At 46.4% G+C, this 21568-nt stretch overlaps 1 protein-coding gene across 1 annotated transcript in view; it reads right to left on the bottom strand.

Moving 5' to 3' along the window:
• Nucleotides 1-21568, bottom strand: part of LOC141139611 (ceruloplasmin-like) — a 281017-nt gene that overhangs the window by 116675 nt on the left and 142774 nt on the right. The window contains exon 8 of the mRNA XM_073625912.1: nt 12000-12146. Within this exon, the coding sequence (XP_073482013.1) occupies nt 12000-12146 (147 nt within the window). The remainder of the gene's footprint in view (nt 1-11999; nt 12147-21568) is intronic.

Consider the following 21568-nt stretch of genomic DNA (forward strand, 5'->3'; position numbering starts at 1 on the left):
AAGGGAGGACTGGGGATTAGCGGCGATGAATTGACCAGCATACAAATTACTTTGGTCCACAATAGATCTATAGAGATCTTCCATGAAAAACAGTGAATAAAAATCAAGTGACGTAAAATCAACTGTTTCCACCTGAATTCCGGGTTGGCCAGTGAATGGGGGAAGTACGGGTGCTGCAGAAGTGGTGGGCTCCCAATTAAGATTGGCAAATGCAGCAGGAAGGGCTCTATGGGCTCGACGGGCCTGTCTTTGTCTTCTTCTTGGTGGCAGCGGGACATTACTCGTGTTAGCCACCTCACCAGCTTGAACTGCACTTATGGGACTCGCCACGTCACCACGTGATACTGCAGTGCTGGATGTGCGACCAGGATGTACTAGGCTGCTGGTGCTTGTCGGTTCACCAGAAGGATGAGCGGCACTAGCACTGGCTCTCTGCTCCATACGAGAGCCGTGCGTTTCTTGCACCTCAACGACAGCAGAAGAACAGGGTCAGATACACCGCCCCCCTCTGACGCACGGGGACTTCCCTATGGCTTTCCCCGTGGTGTCAGAGGGGGCGGGTCACAGGGTGGCCCCGCCCTCCATTATATAAGTGCTGTCACCTGAACAGAAGCGTCACACAGCGGGAGACTCCCATTGAGGCGGATCGGAGGACAAAGCGGAGAAGGAGGAGCCGGAGGAAGATGCCAGACGAGAAGACCGAAGGAAGAAGCGGAGGAAGATAGAGGAAGAAGCAGGGGAAGAACAAGATGGAGGAAGAAGAAGAACATCGAAGGAAGACCAGAAGAAGATGGAAGAAGAAGCGGGGAAAGAAGAAGTCATTAATAAAGGAATTGTCAAAAACCATCTATTGTCTTTTTTAACATTTTTGACACTTTTTTTGTGAAATGGTAGGGGTACATTTGTACCCCATTACCAATTTACATGGGGGGGTGGGATCTGGGGGTCTCCTTGTTAAAGGGGGCTTCCAGATTCCGATAAGCCCCCCGCCTGCAGACTCCCACAACCACCGGGCAAGGGTTGTGGGGATGAGGCCCTTCTCCTCATCAACATGGGGACAAGTTGCTTTAGGGGGGCTACGCCAAAGCACCTTCCCAATGTTGAGGGCATGTGGCCTGGTACGGTTCAGGAGGGGGGGGCGCTCTCTCGTCCCCCCCCTCTTTTCCTGTGGCCTGCCAGATTGCGTGCTCAGATAAGGGTCTGGTTTGGGGGGAGCCCACGCCATTTTTTTAAAAATTTTGGTTCGGGGTTCCCCTGTGAGGGAATCCCATGCCGTTTTTATCAATAAACTTTTATGTGTATTGCCGGACCGACAATTCATTATAGCCGCGAGTGGTTTTGAATGACTTTTTCCTTTAGAAATGTCATTTTGCTGTCAGACTGTTCTAAACACGGGAATCATGCACCACTTTACAGGCATACTATAGACACCCCCCAGGTACGAAATTTAAAGGAATATTATACTTTTATTGTTTCACTTTAAGCATTATTAAGATCACTGCTCCTGAAAAAACGGCCGTTTTCAAAACTTTTTTTGCATTGATACATGTCCCCTGGGGCAGAACCCAGGTCCCCAAACACTTTTTATGACAATAACTTGCATATTAACCTTTAAAATTAGCACTTTTGATTTCTCCCATAGACTTTTAAAGGGTGTTTTGCGGCTTTCGAATTTGCCACAAACACCCCAAGTTGTTCGCTATTCGGCAAACGGGCGAACAGCCAATGTTCGAGTCGAACTCGTGTTCGACCCGAACATAAAGCCCATCCCTATTGGGTAATATACGGCGGGTGCCCTGATGCTATAAAAAAATATCTAGCTAACCAGCGTCACCCGTGACAGTAATACAGTGATCACTGGTGACAGGGGGTGATCAAGGGGTTAAACCTTTACTAGGGGGGGTTGTGGGGGTCCCTAGACCTATCTGGGCCTACACAAAGTACCCTAACACTGTTTTTTGTCACTAATGACACCAGTACACTGATCAAAAAAAATATGAACACTGCACTGGGTGACACAGTGACAGGGAGTGAAGGGGTTAACTGGGGGAGGGGGGATCGGGGGGGGGGGTGAAATATATGCCTTTGTGTACTTGATGTCGGTGTAGTGTTGGTGCAACTCACGGTTAGATGTTATCTCTCCTCTCTCTGGAACAAAAAGACTTCCACGACAAGACATCACTTCCCCTGCAATGTTTACACTTACACATGCAGGGGAAGGATCTCATTCGCCAGGAGCGATCACCAGGTCCAGGCCAGATATCAATGGCCTGGGCCTAGGGATTGATCGGTTCTGGATCAAATCCAATCATCGCGGCCGCTGAGGGGTCGCGACCGTGCTCCTGACGTAACATGATGGCGATTCGCCCACCCATGCCATTCTGCCACAGTAAAACTGCGGCGGCTGGTCGGGAAGCGATTAAACGAAAAAAAAAAAATAGAATACCACATCATTCAATAATCATTTAGCATTCTGAATGATAAATTATACAGTGCCTTGCAAAAGCATTCACCCCCCCTTGGCATTTTTCGTGTTTTGTTGCCTCAGAGCCTGGAATTAACATGGATTGTTTGAGGATTTGCATCATCTAATCTAAAAAACATGCCCACAACTTTGAAGATTTTTTTTTTAATTATGAAGCAAACAACGAATAGGACAAAATAACAGAAAAAGTCAATGTGCATAACTATTCACCCAACTAAAGTCAATACTTTGTAGAGCCAACTTTTGCGGCTATCACAGCTCCAAGTGGCTTTGGATAAGTCTTTATGAGCTTGCCACATCTTACCACTGGGATTTTTGCCCATTCCTCCTTGCAAAACTGCTCCAGCTCCTTCAAGTTGGATGGTTTGCGCTTGTGAACAGCAATCTTTAAGTCTGACCACAGATTTTCTATTGGATTGAGGTCTGGGCTTTGACTAGGCCATTCCAACACATTTACATGTTTCCAATTAAACCACTCAAGTGTTGCTTTAGCAGTGTGCTTGGGGTCATTGTCTTGCTGGAAGGTGAACCTTCGTCTTAACCTCAAATCACACACAGTGTGGTAGAGGTTTTGCTCAAGAATATCCCTGTATTTAGCACCATCCATCTTTCACTCAACTCTGACCAGTTTCCCATTCCCGACTGCTGAAAAACATCCCCACAGCATGATGCTGCCACCACCATGTTTCACTGTGGGGATGGTGTTCTTTGGGTGATGTGATGTGTTGGGTTTGCGCCAAACATAGCGTTTTCTTTGATAGCCAAAAAGTTCAATTTTAGTCTCATCAGACCAGAGCACCTTCCTCCATACATTTTGGGAGTCTCCCACATGCCTTTTCGCAAAATCAAAAGGTGCCATTTTGTTTTTTGCTGAAAGTAATGGCTTTCTTCTGGCCACTCTGCCATAAAGCCCAACTCTATGGAGTGTACGACTTATTGCCATCCTCAGGGCCGCCATCAGGGGGGTACAGGCAGTACTGAAGTAAGGGGCCCGAGTGTCCCAATGGGCCCGGCTGGCCAGGGCCCGCTCCACCTACAACACAGCAGCACAGTTTATTTTATACTGAGATTGGCCGGGACAAGGTCAGGGGGTGTGGTCAGCTCGTGAGCGCGGTGACCCAGCCCTATCAGGTGCATGCATTGCAGATACCAGAGAGCAGCATGGAGGGTAAGTCACAAAAGTTGTGTGTGTGCTGCTGTGCCCCTGTGCTAACAAGCTGGCATGATTGAGTTGAATTGTAGAAAATAGATGAGGATGGCTCTGGGTGGAAATGAGTTACATTGTTTAGAGCCTCTTCATTATGTAACTCATCCCCACCCAGAGTCATCCTCATCCATTTTCACAATGCAACTCAATCATCTTCATCCCCACCCAGCACCATCCATCCATCCCTCTCCACCATGCATCCCCACCCAGCACCATCCATCCATCCCTCTCCACCATGCATCCCCACTCAGCACCATCCATCCATCCCTCTCCACCATGCATCTCCACCCAGCACCATCCATCCCTCTCCACCATGCATCCCCATCCCCACCCAGCACTATCCATCCATCCCTCTCCACCATGCATCCCCATCCCCACCCAGCACCATTCATCCATCTCCACCATGCATCCCCACCCAGCACCATCCATCCATCCCTCTCCACCGTGCATCCCCACCCAGCACCATCCATCCATCCCTCTCCACCATGCATCCCCACCCAGCACCATCCATCCCTCTCCACCATGCATCCCCACCCAGCACCATCTATCCCATCCCTCTCCACCATGCATCCCCATCCCCATCCAGCACTATCCATCCATCCCTCTCCACCATGCATCCCCATCCCCACCCAGCACCATCCATCCCTCTCCACCATGCATCCCCACCTAGGACTATCCATCCATCCATCCCTCTCCACCATGCATCCCCACCCAGCACCATCCATCCATCCCTCTCCACAATGCATCCCCATCCCCACCCAGCACCATCCATCCATCCCTCACCACCATGCATCCCCACCCAGCACCATCCATCCATCCCTCTCCACAATGCATCCCCACCCAGCACCATCCATCCATCCCTCTCCAGCATGCATCCCCACCCAGCACCATCCATCCATCGCTCTCCACCATGCATTCCCACCCAGCACCATCCATCCATTCCCTCTCCACCATGCATCCCCACCCCCACCCAGCACTATCCATCCACCATGCATCCCCATCCCCACCCAGCACCATCCATCTCCACCATGCATCCCCACCCAGCACCATCCCTCCATCCCTCTTCACCATGCATCCCCTTCCCCACCCAGGACTATACATCCATCCATCCCTCTCCACCATGCATCCCCACCCAGCACCATCCATCCATCCCTCTCCACAATGCATCCCCACCCAGCACTATCCATCCATCCCTCTCCACCATGTATCCCCATCCCCACCCAGCACCATCCATCCCTCTCCACCATGCATCCCCACCCAGCACTATCCATCCATCCCTCTCCACCATGCATCCCCACCCAGCACCATCCATCCATCCCTCTCCACCATGCATCCCCACCCAGGACTATCCACCATGCATCCCCACCCAGCACCATCCATCCATCCCTCTCCACAAAGCATCCCTATCCCCACCCAGCACCATCCATCCATCCCTCTCCACAATGTATCCCCATCCCCACCCAGCACCATCCATCCATCCCTCTCCACAATGCATCCCCACCCAGCACCATCCATCCATCCCTCTCCAGCATGCACCCCCACCCAGCACCATCCATCCATCCCTCTCCACCATGCATTCCCACCCAGCACCATCCATCCATTCCCTCTCCACCATGCATCCCCATCCCCACCCAGCACTATCCATCCACCATGCATCCCCATCCCCACCCAGCTCCATCCATCTCCACCATGCATCCCCACCCAGCACCATCCATCCATCCCTCTTCACCATGCATCCCCTTCCCCACCCAGGACTATCCATCCATCCCTCTCCACCATGCATCCCCACCCAGCACCATCCATCCATCCCTCTTCACCATGCATCACCACCCAGCACCATCCATCCAACCCTCTCCACAATGCATCCCAATCCCCACCCAGCACCATCCATCCATGCCTCTCCATAATGCATCCCCATCCCCACCCAGCACCATCCATCCCTCTCCACAATGCATCCCCATCCACACCCAGCACCATCCATCCCTCTCCACCATGCATCCCCACCCAGCACCATCCATCCCTCTCCACCATGCATCCCCACCCAGCACCATCCAACCATCCCTCTCCACCATACATCCCCATCCCCACCCAGCACCATCCATCCATCCCTCTCCACCATGCATCCCCACCCAGCACCATCCATCCATCCCTCTCCACCATGCATCCCCATCCCCACCCAGCACCATCCATCCCTCTCCACCATGCATCCCCACCCAGCACCATCCATCCCTCTCCACCATGCATCCCCACCCAGCACCATCCATCCCTCTCCACCATGCATCCCCACCCAGCACCATCCATCCATCCCTCTCCACCATGCATCCCCATCCCCACCCAGCACTATCCATCCATCCCTCTCCACCATGCATCCCCACCCAGTACCATCCATCCATCTCCACCATGCATCCCCACCTAGCACCATCCATCCATCCCTCTCCACCATGCATCCCCATCCCCACCCAGAACTATCCATCCATCCCTCTCCACCATGCATCCCCACCCAGCACCATCCATCCATCCCTCTCCACAATGCATCCCCATCCCCACCCAGCACCATCCATCTATCCCTCTCCACAATGCATCCCCATCCCCACCCAGCACCATCCATCCATCCCTCTCCACCATGCATCCTAACCCAACACCATCCACCCATCCCTCTCTGCCATGCATCCCCATCCCAACCCAGCACTATCCATCCATCCCTCTTCACCATACATCCCCATCCCCACCCAGCACCATCCATCCATCCCTCTCCACCCAGCACCATCCATCCATCCCTCTCCACCATGCATCGCCACCCAGCACCATCCATCCATCCCTCTCCACCATGCATCCCCATCCCCACCCAGCACTATCCATCCATCCCTCGCCACCATGCATCCCCATCCAGCACCATTCATCCATCCCTCTCCACAATGCATCCCCATCCCCACCCAGCACCATCCATCCATCCCTCTCCACCATGCATCCCCACCCAGCACCATCCATCCATCCCTCTCCACCATGCATCCCCATCCCCACCCAGCACTATCCATCCATCCCTCTCCACCATGCATCCCCACCCAGTACCATCCATCCATCTCCACCATGCATCCCCACCCAGCACCATCCATCCATCCCTCTCCACCATGCATCCCCATCCCCACCCAGGACTATCCATCCATCCATCCGTCTCCACCATGCATTCCCACCCAGCACCATCCATCCATCCCTCTCCACAATGCATCCCCATCCCCACCCAGCACCATCCATCCATCCCTCTCCACAATGCATCCCCACCCAGCACCATCCATCCATCCCTCTCCACAATGCATCCCCATCCCCACCCAGCACCATCCATCCCTGTCCACCATCCATCCATCCCTCTCCACCATGCATTCCCACCCAGCACCATCCACCCATCCCTCTCCACCATGCATCCCCATCCCCACCCAGCACGATCCATCCATCCTTCTTCACCATACATTCCCATCCCCACCCAGAACCATCCATCCATCCCTCTCCACAATGCATCCCCACCCAGCACCATCCATTCATCCCTCTCCACCATGCATCCCCACCCAGCACCATCCATCCATCCCTTTCCACCATGCATCCCCACCCAGCACTATCCATCCATCCCTCTCCACCATGCATCCCCATCCCCACCCAGCACCATTCATCCATCCCTCTCCACAATGCATCCCCATCCCCACCCAGCACCATCCATCCATCCAGGGGCGTAACTAGAAATAGCAGGGCCCCATAGCAAAATGTTGTATGGGGCCCCCCTGCAAACAGCCCCCCCCCCACAGCTGCCCTAGTGTCAATACAGCGTAACCTGTGCCCAATACAGCGTGACCTGTGCCCAATACAGCGTGACCTGTGCCCAATACAGCCTGGTCTGCCTGTGCCCAATACAGCCCCACCTATGCAGAGGAAGAGGCAAGCCACCCGGATCAGCAGAGAGTGGGATTGCCCGCTGTAATAGCTTTCATTTGAATTTCCCATCTTCCCGGGGCTCATCGTCACATAGCCCCACCTCTTGGCCCGACGCCTTTGATGACGTCACATGTCCCGCATTGGATCGGCGTTCTGTCTATCAAAGGCGCCGGGCCAAAAGGTGGAGCTATGTGACGTGAGCCCCGGGAACACTGGAAGTTCTAATTAAAGCTATTACATCGGGCAATTCAGCTCTCTGCTGATACGGACAGCTCACCTCTTCCTTTCCTCTCTCTTACCCTGGCTGGGAGACTGTGCCGGCGGTGCTCTTATCCTCACTGGGCCCCACTTGGCTGCGACCCGCATGGGTCGCTATGGTGGTAGTTACGCCCCTGCATCCATCCCTCTCCACAATGCATCCCCATCCAGCACCATCCATCCATCCCTCTCCACCATGCATCCCCATCCCCACCCAGCACCATCCATTCATCCCTCTCCACCATGCATCCCCATCCCCACCCAGCACCATCCATTCATCCCTCTCCACCATGCATCCCCATCCCTACCCAGCACCATCCATCCATCCCTCTTCACAATGCATCCAAATCCACGCCTAGCACCATCCATCCCTCTCCACAATGCATCCCCATCCACGTCCAGCACCATCCATCCCTCTCCACAATGCATAGCCATCCATGCCCAGCACCATCCATCCATCCCTCTCCACAATACATCCCCATCCACACCCAGCACCATCCATCCCTCTCCACAATGCATCCCCATCTACATCCAGCACCATCCATCCCTCTCCACAATGCATCCCCATCCACACCCAGCACCATCCATCCCTCTCCACAATGCATCCCCATCCACACCCAGCACCATCCATCCCTTTCCACAATGCATCCCCATCTACATCCAGCATTAAAATAGTGTTAAAATAAAAGTGAGTGCACCAAAGGACTCCAGAGATGGCCAGTGGGCGGATTTGGTGGGACAGACAGTGGGCAGGCCCTGAGGAATGTTGGTGGTCAGGCCCTGGGGGGCCCAGGCCTAAAGCTGTGTGGGAGCCCCAAAATTTCTGATGGCTGCCCTGGCCATCCTATGTACAGATACTCAAGTCTCTGCTGTGGAACTCTACAGCTCCTCTAGGGTTACCTTAGGTCTCTGTGCTGCCTCTCTGATTAATGCCCTCCTTGCCCGGTCCATAAGTTTTGGTGTGCGGCTGTCTCTTGGCAGGTTTGCTGTTGTGCCATGTTCTTTCCATTTGGTTATGGTAGATTTGATGGTGCTCCTAGGGATCATCAAAGATTTGGATATTTTTTTATAACCTAACCCTGATTTGTACTTCTCAACAACATTATCCCTTACTTGTTTGGAGAGTTCCTTGGTCTTCATGGTAGTGTTTGTGCCTCTTGCTTAGGTGTTGCAGCCTCTGGGGCCTTTCAAAAAGGTGTGTGTATGTAATGACAGATCATGTGACACTTAGATTGCACACAGGTGGACATCATTTCACTAATTATGTGACTTCTGAAGGTAATTGGTTGCACCAGAGCTTTTTATGGGCTTCATAACAAAGGTGGTGAATACATACGCACATGCCAATTATCAGTTTTTTATTTCTGAAAAATAGTTTTATGTCAATATTTTTCTAGTTTTACTTCACCAACTTAGACTATTGTGTTCTGATCCATCACATATAATTCAGATTAAAAAAACCATTGAACTAAAGGCTGTAATGTAACAAAATAGGTAAAAAGCCAAGGGGGTGAATACTTTTGCAAGGCACTGTAGTAGCTATGGGTTACAGCACAGGATAACCCTTAGGGCTCATTCAGACAGGCACTGAGATCCATCCTTCGCGCTGAGCTGCTGTCTTCTTCGTATTTATCAAACCTCAGAGCTGCATGCAGGCAGCCTATAGAAGTGGATGCAGACACAGTAGTTGCACAGACACAGTCACATGTCAAAATCTGACATGCATGCAGGAGTGGGTGCACAGAAGCCTGCACGCAGCTTCAAGGTGGATGCAAACAATGAAAACAGTAGCTCAGCTTGCAGGACAACGCATGTCTGAATAAGCCCTCAGAAAACAGAACAAATATGTTCCACGTTTTCCTTGGATACTAAAAGATAGTTAATAGAAGTCTCAAAGTATACATAAACCCAGTTACTATAATCTCATATAATCTTTAATATGGCAATGTTGTTTCAAAAGCAGTTTTAAATCTTTTTAAATTTACAGCATAACCACTTCAATACAGGGCGCTTAGACACCTTCCTGCCCAGACCAATTTTCAGCTTTCAGCGCTGTCGCAATTTAAATGACAATTGCGCGGTCATGCTACACTGTACCTGACCTAAATTTTTATAATTTTGTTCCCACAAATAGAGCTTTCTTTTGGTGGCATTTGATCACCTCTGAGATTTTTATTTTCTGCTTAACAAATATAAAAAAAGACCGAAAATTTGGAAAAAAAAAATTTTTTTGGGGTTTCTGTTACAAAACTTTGTAAATAAGTAAGTTTTCTCCTTCACCGATGGGCACTGATGGGGCTGCACTGCGGGCACTGATAAGGCGGCACTGATGGGCACCGATGAAATGGCACCAATGAGGTGGCACTGATGAGTTGGCACTGATGGGGCACTGATAGGTGGCACTGATGGGCACTGATAGGTGGCACTGATATGCAGCACTGATGGGTACACATAGGTGGCACTGATGGGCACTGATAGGCAGCACAGATGGGCACTGATAGGCAGCACGGATGGGCATGGATGGGCACTGATAGGTGGCACTGATGTACAGTAATTGATGGTACGGATGAATGCCAATCAGTGCCAAACAATAATGCCTGCCAATCAGTGATTCCCATTGTGGGCACTGATTAGCATCCATTGTGGGCACTGATTGGCATCCCTGGTGATCTAGGGTGGCATACCTGGTGGTGACATCCCTGATGGTCCAAGTGGCGTCCCAGGTGGTCCAGTGTGGGCATCCTCAGGGGGGCTGCGCTGATAATCAATCAGCACAGACACCCCCCCCCCCATGAAGGGAGCAGCCGATTGGCTCTCCTCTACTCAGGTCTGACAGACGCGAGTGAGGAAAAGCCGATCAACGGCTCTTCCTATTTACACTATGATCAGCCGTGATCGCACACGGCTGATCGTGTGGTAAAGAGTCTCCGTCAGTGACTCTTTACCTAGATCAGTGTTGCGGTGTGTCAGACTGACACACCACTCACCGATTGCCGCGATATGATGCCCGGTCAGGATAATGAAACCACTTTGCCGCCGTCATTCTGCTATAGAGTGGGCAGCAAGTGGTTAAAAGAAAAATAAAATAATACTTGGTGATATTGGTACAAAAGTACTTTTTTAGCAACTTCCTTGTATAAGGTGAGAGCACTCTGTCCCTCTCTACCAACTGTGCTCTTGATTTACCACCCTGTCACATGCACTTCTGGTGGCATAGTTGGCTGTTCACTTTGCAAATAAAGTAATACTTTGCATGGGAATTGCCACTAGAAATTAGTGAATGTGGTGAAACTTCCCATTGCAAAGAATACCTAAACATGAGCAAGAAAAGTAAAAAAACAAAATTTTTGTTTGAACATGTTTGAATTAAGAAGTTAACAGAGGTTCAACTCATTCACTAAGCTCTTGGAAAAATTCCCATGCAAAGTGCAAATTCCCTTGCAAAGTGCAACCTGTTAGAGAGGTTGGAAACCTCAGAATTTGAAATGAACACAGCATATTCTTCTATAGTGTGTGCCTGCTTCAATCAGAAATACCTAGTGTGAATCTTGTCTGCTCTCTCCTTCTTCTGCTATCTACATGAGTCACTTTTGATAGTGTCAGAAACAAGCAATCCTGGGAGATGATCCAGCTCCTCTTGCAGCACACAGTAGGTAATTTACAGCCTCAGCTGTGCAAGTTTCCCTATGAGACTGTGTAGAAGGGAGATGTGTGTCCTTTACCTCCACTCAGGTTTCAGATTACACGCCCCCTGCCTTCTTGAGCTCAGAAATGTAGTGTAAACTCTGTAATTTGAAGAGCTGCGGAAAAGAGTGGGCTGCAAATAAACAAGTACAATTTTTGTAGGAGGATTTGCTTCATCTCTGTGTATTATTTGGGGCTAGTCACTTCACTTGGTATATGTAAGAATTTACAACCACTTTAACCTTTGTTTATAGTTTTATTGAGATGGCTAAATAATGAGTAGTAGGAGGGCTGACCCCCCCCCTGCCCCCCCCCCCCCTCCTTTACTGGAGAAGAAAGACATTGAAGGTTTTGCATAAATTATTTTCATTGTTACGGTCAGAGGAAATAATTGGAAGCCTTATCAAACCATGGATAAGTAATAACTGTAGGAATGGTATTCACCTTTAACAGTATCACCAGCTTCGTGGACAGCACCTTCTATATCCTTTTGATTGCTCACTCCATGGGCCTGAATGTTGTATGTACGGCTTGCTTTGTTCTTAAATATAACCTCAATTTTATCTCCTACTTGTACCCTAATGAGAGGACCTAATAATTGAAAGAATCAATATGGTTTTACAACAAAAAAATAATTAAAACACATATCTCATTTTCTCAAACTGGCCACATACTGTACATCATGGTTAATGCTTTTGCAGTGCTTTTACATTGTCCACAGATCAGAAAACACACCTGCCTTAATTTATATCCTGAAGGAAGTGTCATGCTGTCCATACACTAGATGAAAAATCGTCCGAGTGCGCTTTTAAAAAACTAACATACGTTCGTGAGAGCAAACGATCATGCCATCAGGTAATGACCGATTTTCGAACAATAAATCGTTTATGAACATCAACATATAAAAAGGAAGTAACAAAATGTATTTGAATTCTGCACCCTGGCTTCCTGTGGTTTACGTATACAACCAGAAGAGCAACGTGCGTTCAACAGAACAAACCTTGTGCGTAGTGAACATCTCTACTGCATCACCTACATCAGCACCACTTTCAATATGGATGTGGATGAGAGGACCATTTCCATAGTAATGCTTGGAGTGATGGCTATACAGCAAGCAGAGGAGCCCAAAAGCAAAAGGCGAAGGTTATGGAGTAAACAGTGGCTGAAGAACCGTGATAACTTCTCTCATATGAGATTGGCTCAAGGAAAACAATCCCGATGATTATCGGAACTATCTGATGATGCCTGATGAGTCCTTTCAGCTGCTCCTGAGTCAAGTGTCACCCCTCATAACAAAAAAGGACACAGTCTTAAGACTTAGCATCACAGAGGAGCAGAGACTGGTAGCAACACTTTGTTTCCTGGCAACTGGACGAAGTTTTGAAGATCTCAAGTTCACCACTGGAATCTCTGCCCAGTCGCTAGGCCGCATCATACCTGAGACCTGCCAAGCCATCATAACAATCATGCAAGACCAATACTTAAAGGTAATGACATGGTGCTTTTATTTTTAACTCTCAAACACTGTACAACAGAGCTTGCTTTGTTAATCTTTGCATTTTGAAGCTCTAAACATATGAGAAAACTCAAACTAGTTCATAACATGTCAAACTGACAAACATAAAATGTTTTAAACCAAATGTATGTTCACAAAGATGTGTACTGATAATGTCCCCAGTTGTTTTGTGGATGATCCTGCTGTGTGAATGGTACATGCCACTGATGCATTTGTTTAGGTTGTTGAGATGATTGGGTGTGTGTGGTTTTGTGCTCAGCTAAGTGCATATTTGTGGTGAGCTCCCCTCTTAAGCCTTTATTAAGAAGCTGAATGAGTAATGGTTCCAGTAGTTGTTTTTGGTCTTGTGACATCCGGCGTATTTTCTTGGCAGTAAATGCACCCAGGTCAACACTTTCATCCCTCTTCTGATTTAACGCTGCAGATGCTTGTAGTAGAAAGTTGCCTGTAGGCTCAGGCCTTGTCTTTCTCTTTTTGTTCCTGCTTTCTGGTGATGATGTCACAGTTTGTGATTCATTGCCAAATAGATCCTGTATAATAAAGGAAAAAATAAAAATGTATAGATAATTAAGCCTAAAAATGTTTTCAACATATATTTTCACCTTTCACAGCTACTGGCATCTGTGGAGGAATGGAAAGCAACAGCTAAACAATTTAACGACTATTGGAATTTCCCCAGTTGTGATGGTGCCATAGACAGGAAGCGTGTTCGCATAACGCCCCCAGCAAAATCTGGCTCCTTCTATTTTAATTACAAAGGCTACTTTAGCATTGTCCTAATGGCAATCGTGAGTGCAAAGTTTGAGTTTATGTTTGTGGACATGGCATGGCAAAAATGGACGCATTTTCTCATTGTTTAAAAAATGGACTTCTGAATCTACCATCCCAAGAGGACACTGTGGAAGGACTAAACTTTATATTTGTTGCAGATGATGCATTTGCATTATCTGACCATGTGTTGAAACCATTTGCCCTTAAAAACCTTACACCTGATCAAAAAATATTTAATTACAGATTATCTCGTGCTAGACGAGTTGTAGAAAATGCATTTGTATCTTCCATACAGCAATAAATGTAGCCCCCCAAAATTGACACTATAGTTCATTGTTGCTGTGTGTTGCATAATTTCTTAAGGTGTACTACCTCCACATACATGCCACAATCCATGGTTGACTGGGAAGATACTCTGTCTGGGGATGTCATGCCTGGTGAGTGGCGTAATGATACTGAAGGGCTTTTAAACCTAGGCCGTGCCCCAACATGTCTCTCTAGTCAACTAGCCCGTCAGAATCGCCTGGATTATATGCAATATTTTCTGGGTCATGGAGCAATAGATTGGCAAAACAACCTCTAAATGGTATGTAAATTGGATTGTCCGCACTTTAGCAATTATTTCAGTACTAACCACAGGTGTCATGTTATTTTTACCTTAAGAACTCAAATGTACAAAGGTACTGTTAACTTTTGGCTTTAAATTTTGATGTGTGGTGTAATTTTGTATGACTTATTATCATTAATATAGATTTTCTTACCTGTATATATAAAAGTGTATAATAAAAACCTATATGATTACTTACCTAACTGTCTGCCATTTCCTCTAGTGTTCCATCTTCTTCATCTCCTGAAATATTTCCAGTGATACAGTCTAAACTTGACACCGATGGTCATGCTTCCTCCTGGTCAGTCAGAAAACGGAGACTCTCAAAATACCACAGGCGTGGCATGTATACTTGATCTGCACCTGCACCAGAATTTTTGGAACCATTAATTTTATTCAATTCTTTTTTGAATATAGTACGCAGATTTGCTATTTTTTTGGTCACATAGGATATATCTGCTTTGGCATACACAACCATGCATAGTTCCGCTAATTTAGTATGCGCTTCATTACACTTAAAACGGTCTGAATAGTCTTTGGAGCGTACTTTCCATAGTCATGGAAGGTCTCTGTACATTTCAATGAATTGGGGCAGGAAATGTGGTGAGGTAAATTTGTCCACCATTGCTCCTGAAATAAGAAACAACGCATCATTATGCAGTTGCCAAACTACACCAAACAATTAATACCCTAGAACTATTGTACTGGTCTGCTTACCTTCAGCTGTTATGAATCTTCTGTGGATTGGTCAGTGTAATCGTTCGTGACAACGTTCTGTATGCCGGGTCGGCGTGTACTGTGGTGCTCTATGGGAGTTTCCAAGCTTCGCCCCTCTTCTTCATCCGGCACCATCTTTAGCAGCAGAACGATGGCTGAAGAAAAGGAGCATGCCATTCCCGAACGAATAAGCCGCCACAGGGTGAAAAAAAAAAAGCAACACTTAAATACCTGGATGAGATGAAAACTATGGTGAAGATTCTTGATAAAAATTATTATGATGGAAGGCTCTACAACTACCCCAGGCCTAATACAAGAAAAGACACCATCATGGAGAAGGTTGTCCATGTGATTGAGAAGAAGTATGGTGTGGAGCGAACAAAGGACCAGCTGTGCAAGAGATGGTCTGACTTGAAGCATAGGGAGGAAGCCCAGTTGCAGAAAATACATAGAATGATCAAAAAAGGTATTTTAGATTATTTTCTGCCATTTCTGCTCTCAGCTAGGCATGCAATCCATCTAGTCTTCACTGCAATGTCTTAATCAATGCAAACCATATTCTTTAGCATGCATGCTTCTGTGATTACATTATTATGTGCAAGAATACTGTACTGTGCTGCAGGAAAGGTGTTTTTTTTTAATATGTGTAAACTGTCTGAGGAACAAGGATTCAGTTCCCTCACTGCTCAAAGATTGATAGCTGATCTTTTGAAGTTCTCATCAGAGTTAGGCCTCATGCACACGAGACGCTGTTAAACTCGCGTTCAGAGGCAGTTGGACACTTTTTTCTGACCTCACTTTGGGGCCCCATATCTCGGGGCTACTTAGTGCTAGGAACCCCAAATTTTGTGTGAAAATACAGTGGACCTAGCACTAGAACATTTTCAAATTTGGGGTTCCTAGCACTAAGTGGCCCTGAGATATGGGGCCCCAAATTTTGGGTCACAAAATGTCAAGCACTTTTCTGCAGCAGAGAATGACATTTTCTGACCTGAATTCAGGGCCCCATATCTTGGGGCCACTTGATGCTAGGAACCCCAAATATGGATATGTTGTAGTGCTAGGTCCACTGTGTTTGCACACCAAATTTGGGGATCCTAGCACCAAGTGGCCCCGACATATGGGGGCCCCAAAGTCAGGTCGGAAAATGTAATTCTCTGCTCTGCAGGCGCTTCTAGACGCAAACGCGGTAAAACGCGGCAAAACGGGCATTTCTAAACGCCGGTTTCAGCTTTTAAAAACATGTGTTCAGCAGAGTTTGCACCAGTGTCTCGTATGCATGAGGCCTTATGCCCCGTACACACGGTCGGATTTTCCGATGGAAAATGTCCGATCGGAGCGTGTTGTCGGAAATTCCGACCGTGTGTGGGCTCCATCGGACATTTTCCATCGGATTTTCCGACACACAAAGTTGGAGAGCAGGAGATAAAATTTTCCGACAACAAAATCCGTTGTCGGAAATTCCGATCGTGTGTACACAAATCCGACGGACAAAGTGCCACGCATGCTCAGAATAAATAAAGAGATGAAAGCTATTGGCTATTGCCCCGTTTATAGTCCCGACGTACGTGTTTTACGTCACCGCGTTCAGAACGATCGGATTTTCCGACAACTTTGTGTGACCGTGTGTATGCAAGACAAGTTTGAGCCAACATCCGTTGGAAAAAATCCTAGGATTTTGTTGTCGGAATGTCCGAACAAAGTCCGACCGTGTGTACGCCCTATTAGAGAAATGCAAAGATCACTTGACCTCTGTCCAATAAAGTTTTATGTTTGTAGTTTGTAAATTGTAACGTGTCACTTTTGTCAATGTTTTTTTTCTTTCCTTTTTGTATACTTCAGTTCATGTGCTCATTGTTTGCAAAAATTTGCACTAAAACGTCAGCTATTTCTAATGTTGAGGACAAGCACTTTATTGTGGAAGTATTATGTTTTACATACTGCATCTGTAATGTGGGTGCTTCATGCACATTTATACTTCAGGGCTGCCTAGGAAAAACCTGGTTTGAACAAAGCTGTCTTTAAAGTTTGTGCAGCCAGTCACCTCTACTATAGTTTTATGCAGGCACAAGTCAAATATGTATGGACACATATGGTAGTAGTGTTTTCATGCACCCAAATATCCCATATGTGGGCATACACTCATTTCACTATAGGGGTGACTGCCATCACAATCTTTAAAGATAAACTCAAACCAGGTTTATTCTGCAGGCCAAAATCTCCAGGCTACTGATAATGTTTGTCAAAAAATTACAGTTTTGAAAACCATGAAAGATAATTAAAAATCATTGTTTTATGGATGTATAATGTTATGTAAAATGTGACAATAATGTTTAACATTTTTGGAGGATATTAAGAAAAAAATATAGACAGGAAAAGTTTGTAAAACTATTTCTTTACTTTATCAAAAAAAAACAAAAAAACAATGGCAATAAAGTTTTAATATTGCATATTTGGTCTGTTGTATTAGTTTTTTACAAGATAGGTATATCACGATTGACGAGGTTGCAGGTCATATAGTTGATGATGTGTATTATTTGGCGTGACCTTTTGACGTGAACGTTCTTTGGCACAAATATTTCCGGGTTAAATGTTCTTCACCCATGCGCAGTAGCAACCATTCATTTTTTCACGGACGAATAACGCATTAACCTTGCAATTTATCGTTCATACAGCAGAAGTTTTCCAAACTTGCCGCTCGTTTTTTTTGCCACAAATATGTCACAACCGATTAACGATTTGTGCCCATTAACTGGCCGAAAAATGAACGAAGTGTCTAAATTACTGATTTTCATGCGATTTTTTATCTAGTGTATGGTCAGCATAAGTTAGGTTTGTTCTATCTGTATATTGTTAAGATACAGAATACCTGGAGTCTGGAATTGTGAAAAACTCATTAGAGGCTCATACAGAGTTTCCCCTTACAAAGAACTGTGTTCTCCTAAAATATAGTTTAATAATCTGTTCTAAATTCATACGTATTACACAACTCTGCTATTGTGTTATTGTGGACAAAGTTGCAATGTACTGCCAAATGACATGTGTACTAATTTGCTGTACATTGCTCCTTTTCTGGGAAAGGGCTATTAACAACAAAAAGTCCCTTTTGGATAACCCCTCTGTTTTGTTATCATAAGTTGGATTTATTGAGACCAGTATGACAAATAACCTCTACTCATAACCCAGAGGTCAAGAAGACCATATGTAATGTTGAAGTAATTAGTTGATGACTTGTGTTTTGGGACCATGCCATGCATAGACAAACATTCTGTAATTTCTTTATAAAAGCTGAACTCACATTTGTTGGATTACCACACTCCCTTCAGCTGTGGTCCAGTGTACACTGTTTTATCTGTATGAATGTAGCACCCTCTACCAATAGGTAGGTGCTAGTAATGTTTTTTTTCTTACTAGGGACAGTCAGCACAGGCAAATTTAGGCAGGCCTATGCTGCAGGCTAGGCCTGTCTGTTTTGATCTGGGGGCTGGGAGCGGTCGGAGTAGCAGTGGGTGTGACCACCTGTGCTCTACTTCTGGGTGCCTCCCCTGTTTCCAGGGAGAAGATTTTGGAAGAGGGGTTGGGCCTGGAACTGGAGTGGCAGGCAGCTCATGTGGGAGCCCTGACCAATCCCTAATTGGTATTGGCAGGGGGCGGGCCTCTTATATAAGCTGAAGTGATATGCCACGGGGGGGGGGGAGAAGTCGGCTGAGTGAAGTGAGGAATGGAATGATAGGCAGCAGCAGGAGGGCACCCCCATCTGGGGGGTGTACAGATCGCAGGAGGAGGCCCAGGGAGAGCTGTGAAGGAACTTTACCTCTACACGATCATTGGCAATGTCTTTATCACCACACAGTCGGTGGTAAAGAACTCCTGGAGCAGAGGGGCAGGTGAATCTGTTGGAAAGCATGGTCCGGTCAAGTTCTTCATTAAGGACTCAGGGCAGTGGAAGGTCAGTGAGTGTTACCACAGTGGAGGGCTGGATGTGCCAGGAAGTCTGTGAGGGAGCTCTGCTTCTACACGGTCATTAGCAGAGTCTTCATCAGTCACACAGTGAATGATGGGGAGTCCTGGATCAGAGAAGAGATTGTGGGGATCTGTGTCAAGTTGATGTGGCCTGAGGGCATAGGATTTGCAAGTTGGGCTGGCTGGGAACAGTAGTCCACCATCTAAAAACATGCTTTTAAACTACCAGGGAGAGGTTCTGCAGGTCTCAGGCCTAGTAGCGGCGAGCAACCAGAGCCTGTCTAGGACCTTATTCAGAGTGGGTCCCTATTACTCAATAGAAGAAGATGTGACATGACTTTAACTTTGTACCTACATGTAAGTTTGTGCAGGAGGAAACAAGTCTGTGCAGGAGGAAACAAGTTTGGGCAGGAGGAGAAAGAGTTCTAAGACCATCATTTTTACACGGTCAAATGTGATGTCTTCATCCTTCACACGGTGATGGATGGGGAATTCTTAGAAGGAATAGTGTGCGGAAGTTGAGCAGAGGAGGAGATTCATACTCAGTTTAAATGCACATTCAATCTTCTGGCTCTAACTTGATGCTATTTTACTTGAATCCTAAAATATGATGGCAATGATATGTTCTATGGGTATCCCATATCCCTGTTCCCTATCCAAGTTGTACCCCCCCCCCCAATAAAACAACAAAAACAAAACCAGCAAAAGACTGTTCATTGTCTCTGGAAGTGATGTATGAAGTCTGGCAGCGGGGTGAATTGGTGGATTGTTTGTTACTAGCGGCAACTACATCACTACATGTATATTCTCAAGTAAACTTGAACAGGCAAGAATGCTATCAGATCGTTAATGTCTTTTATGTCAAAGGCGTACTTAACAGTATGCACATTGTGGGGTTATTGACAATGAATGTCAATGCACTACAACTCGCATATACAACTGGTTGAACCAAGCATTAATGCTCGGAAGTGACCTCAAACTGCCTGTGTATGAGCCCCCTTAGACCCTATCCATTAATTAATGTATACTCAGATACTGTATACAGTATCTCACAAAAGTGAATACACCCCTCATATTTTTGTAATTTTTTTATTATATTGTTGTGACAACACTGAAGAAATTACACTTTGCTACAATGTAAAGTAGTGTGTGTACAGCTTGTATAACAGTGTAAATTTGCTGGCCCCTCAAAATAACTAAAAACACAGTCATTAATGTCTAAACTGCTGGCAACAAAAGTGGGTACACCTTTAAGTGAAAATGTCCAAATTGGGCCCAATTAGCCATTTTCCCTCCCCGGTGTCATGTGACTTGTTAGTGTTACAAGGTCTCAGTTGTGAATGGGGAGCAGGTGTGTTAAATTTGGTGTTATCATTCTCACTCTCTCATACTGGTCACTGGAAGTTCAACATGGCCCCTCATGGCAAGGAACTCTCTGAGGATCTGAAAAAAAGAATTGTTGCTCTACATAAAGATAGCCTAGGCTATAAGAAGATTGCCAGGACCCTGAAACTGAGCTGCAGCACGGTGGCCAAGACCATACAGTGGTTTAACAGGACAGGTTCCACTCAGAACAGGCCTCGCCATGGTCTACTAAAGAAGTTGAGTGTACATGCTCAGCGTCATATCCAGAGGTTGTCTTTGGGAAATACTGTAGATGTATGAGTGCTGTCAGCATTGCTGCAGAGGTTGAAGGGGTGGGGGGTCTGCTTGTCAGTTCTCAGATCATACACCGCACACTGCATCAAATTGGTCTGCATCTCTGTCATCCCAGAAGGAAGCCTCTTCTAAAAATGATGCACAAGAAAGGCTGCAAACAGTTTGCTGAAGACAAGCAGACTAAGGACATGGATTGCTGGAACCATGTCCTGTGGTCTGATTAGACCCTTTAGACACTTTTACAAACATAAGGCATTTTTTCTGCAAAAAGCTTCTGGCTTCTAGAAGAGTTAAATAAACGTCCTGTGTGCATGATGGCCTGTCTATTGCCTTGATAAGAAGCTATACCTGATGTTTAAACTGAAGCTGACAAATAAAGCAGACTTTTAAGTTTATAGAACTGTGGTGGATGTCTGTTTTTTCTTCTGATCCTGACAACACACACTGAAAGGAAAGAAAAGTTGCATTTTTATGCATTTGATCCTTAGTCTCTAAAAAGAGAACGATAGCTTGCTAGGTGACAGACTTTCTCAAAATATTTAAGTAGAAATATGGCAAAAGCCAAAAATGATATGTCTGATGCCTTCTGTTACTTTTATTAACACAGCAGCTTTATTTTTCGGAGTTTTCCCATTAAAATAATCATTTCAAATGATGATCCTGTCAGTAGATCCATTTTTTTTTCACTTCCTTCAAAGAAAAAAATGCGAATTTTCTAGCAAGTTCAAAGACACATTGCAAGTGAGCAAAAAATTATTTGTGGATGGAAAAGCACTGCAA

Source organism: Aquarana catesbeiana, linkage group LG04, assembly GCF_042186555.1.
Source record: "Aquarana catesbeiana isolate 2022-GZ linkage group LG04, ASM4218655v1, whole genome shotgun sequence".
NCBI classification, from domain to species: Eukaryota; Metazoa; Chordata; class Amphibia; order Anura; family Ranidae; genus Aquarana; species Aquarana catesbeiana.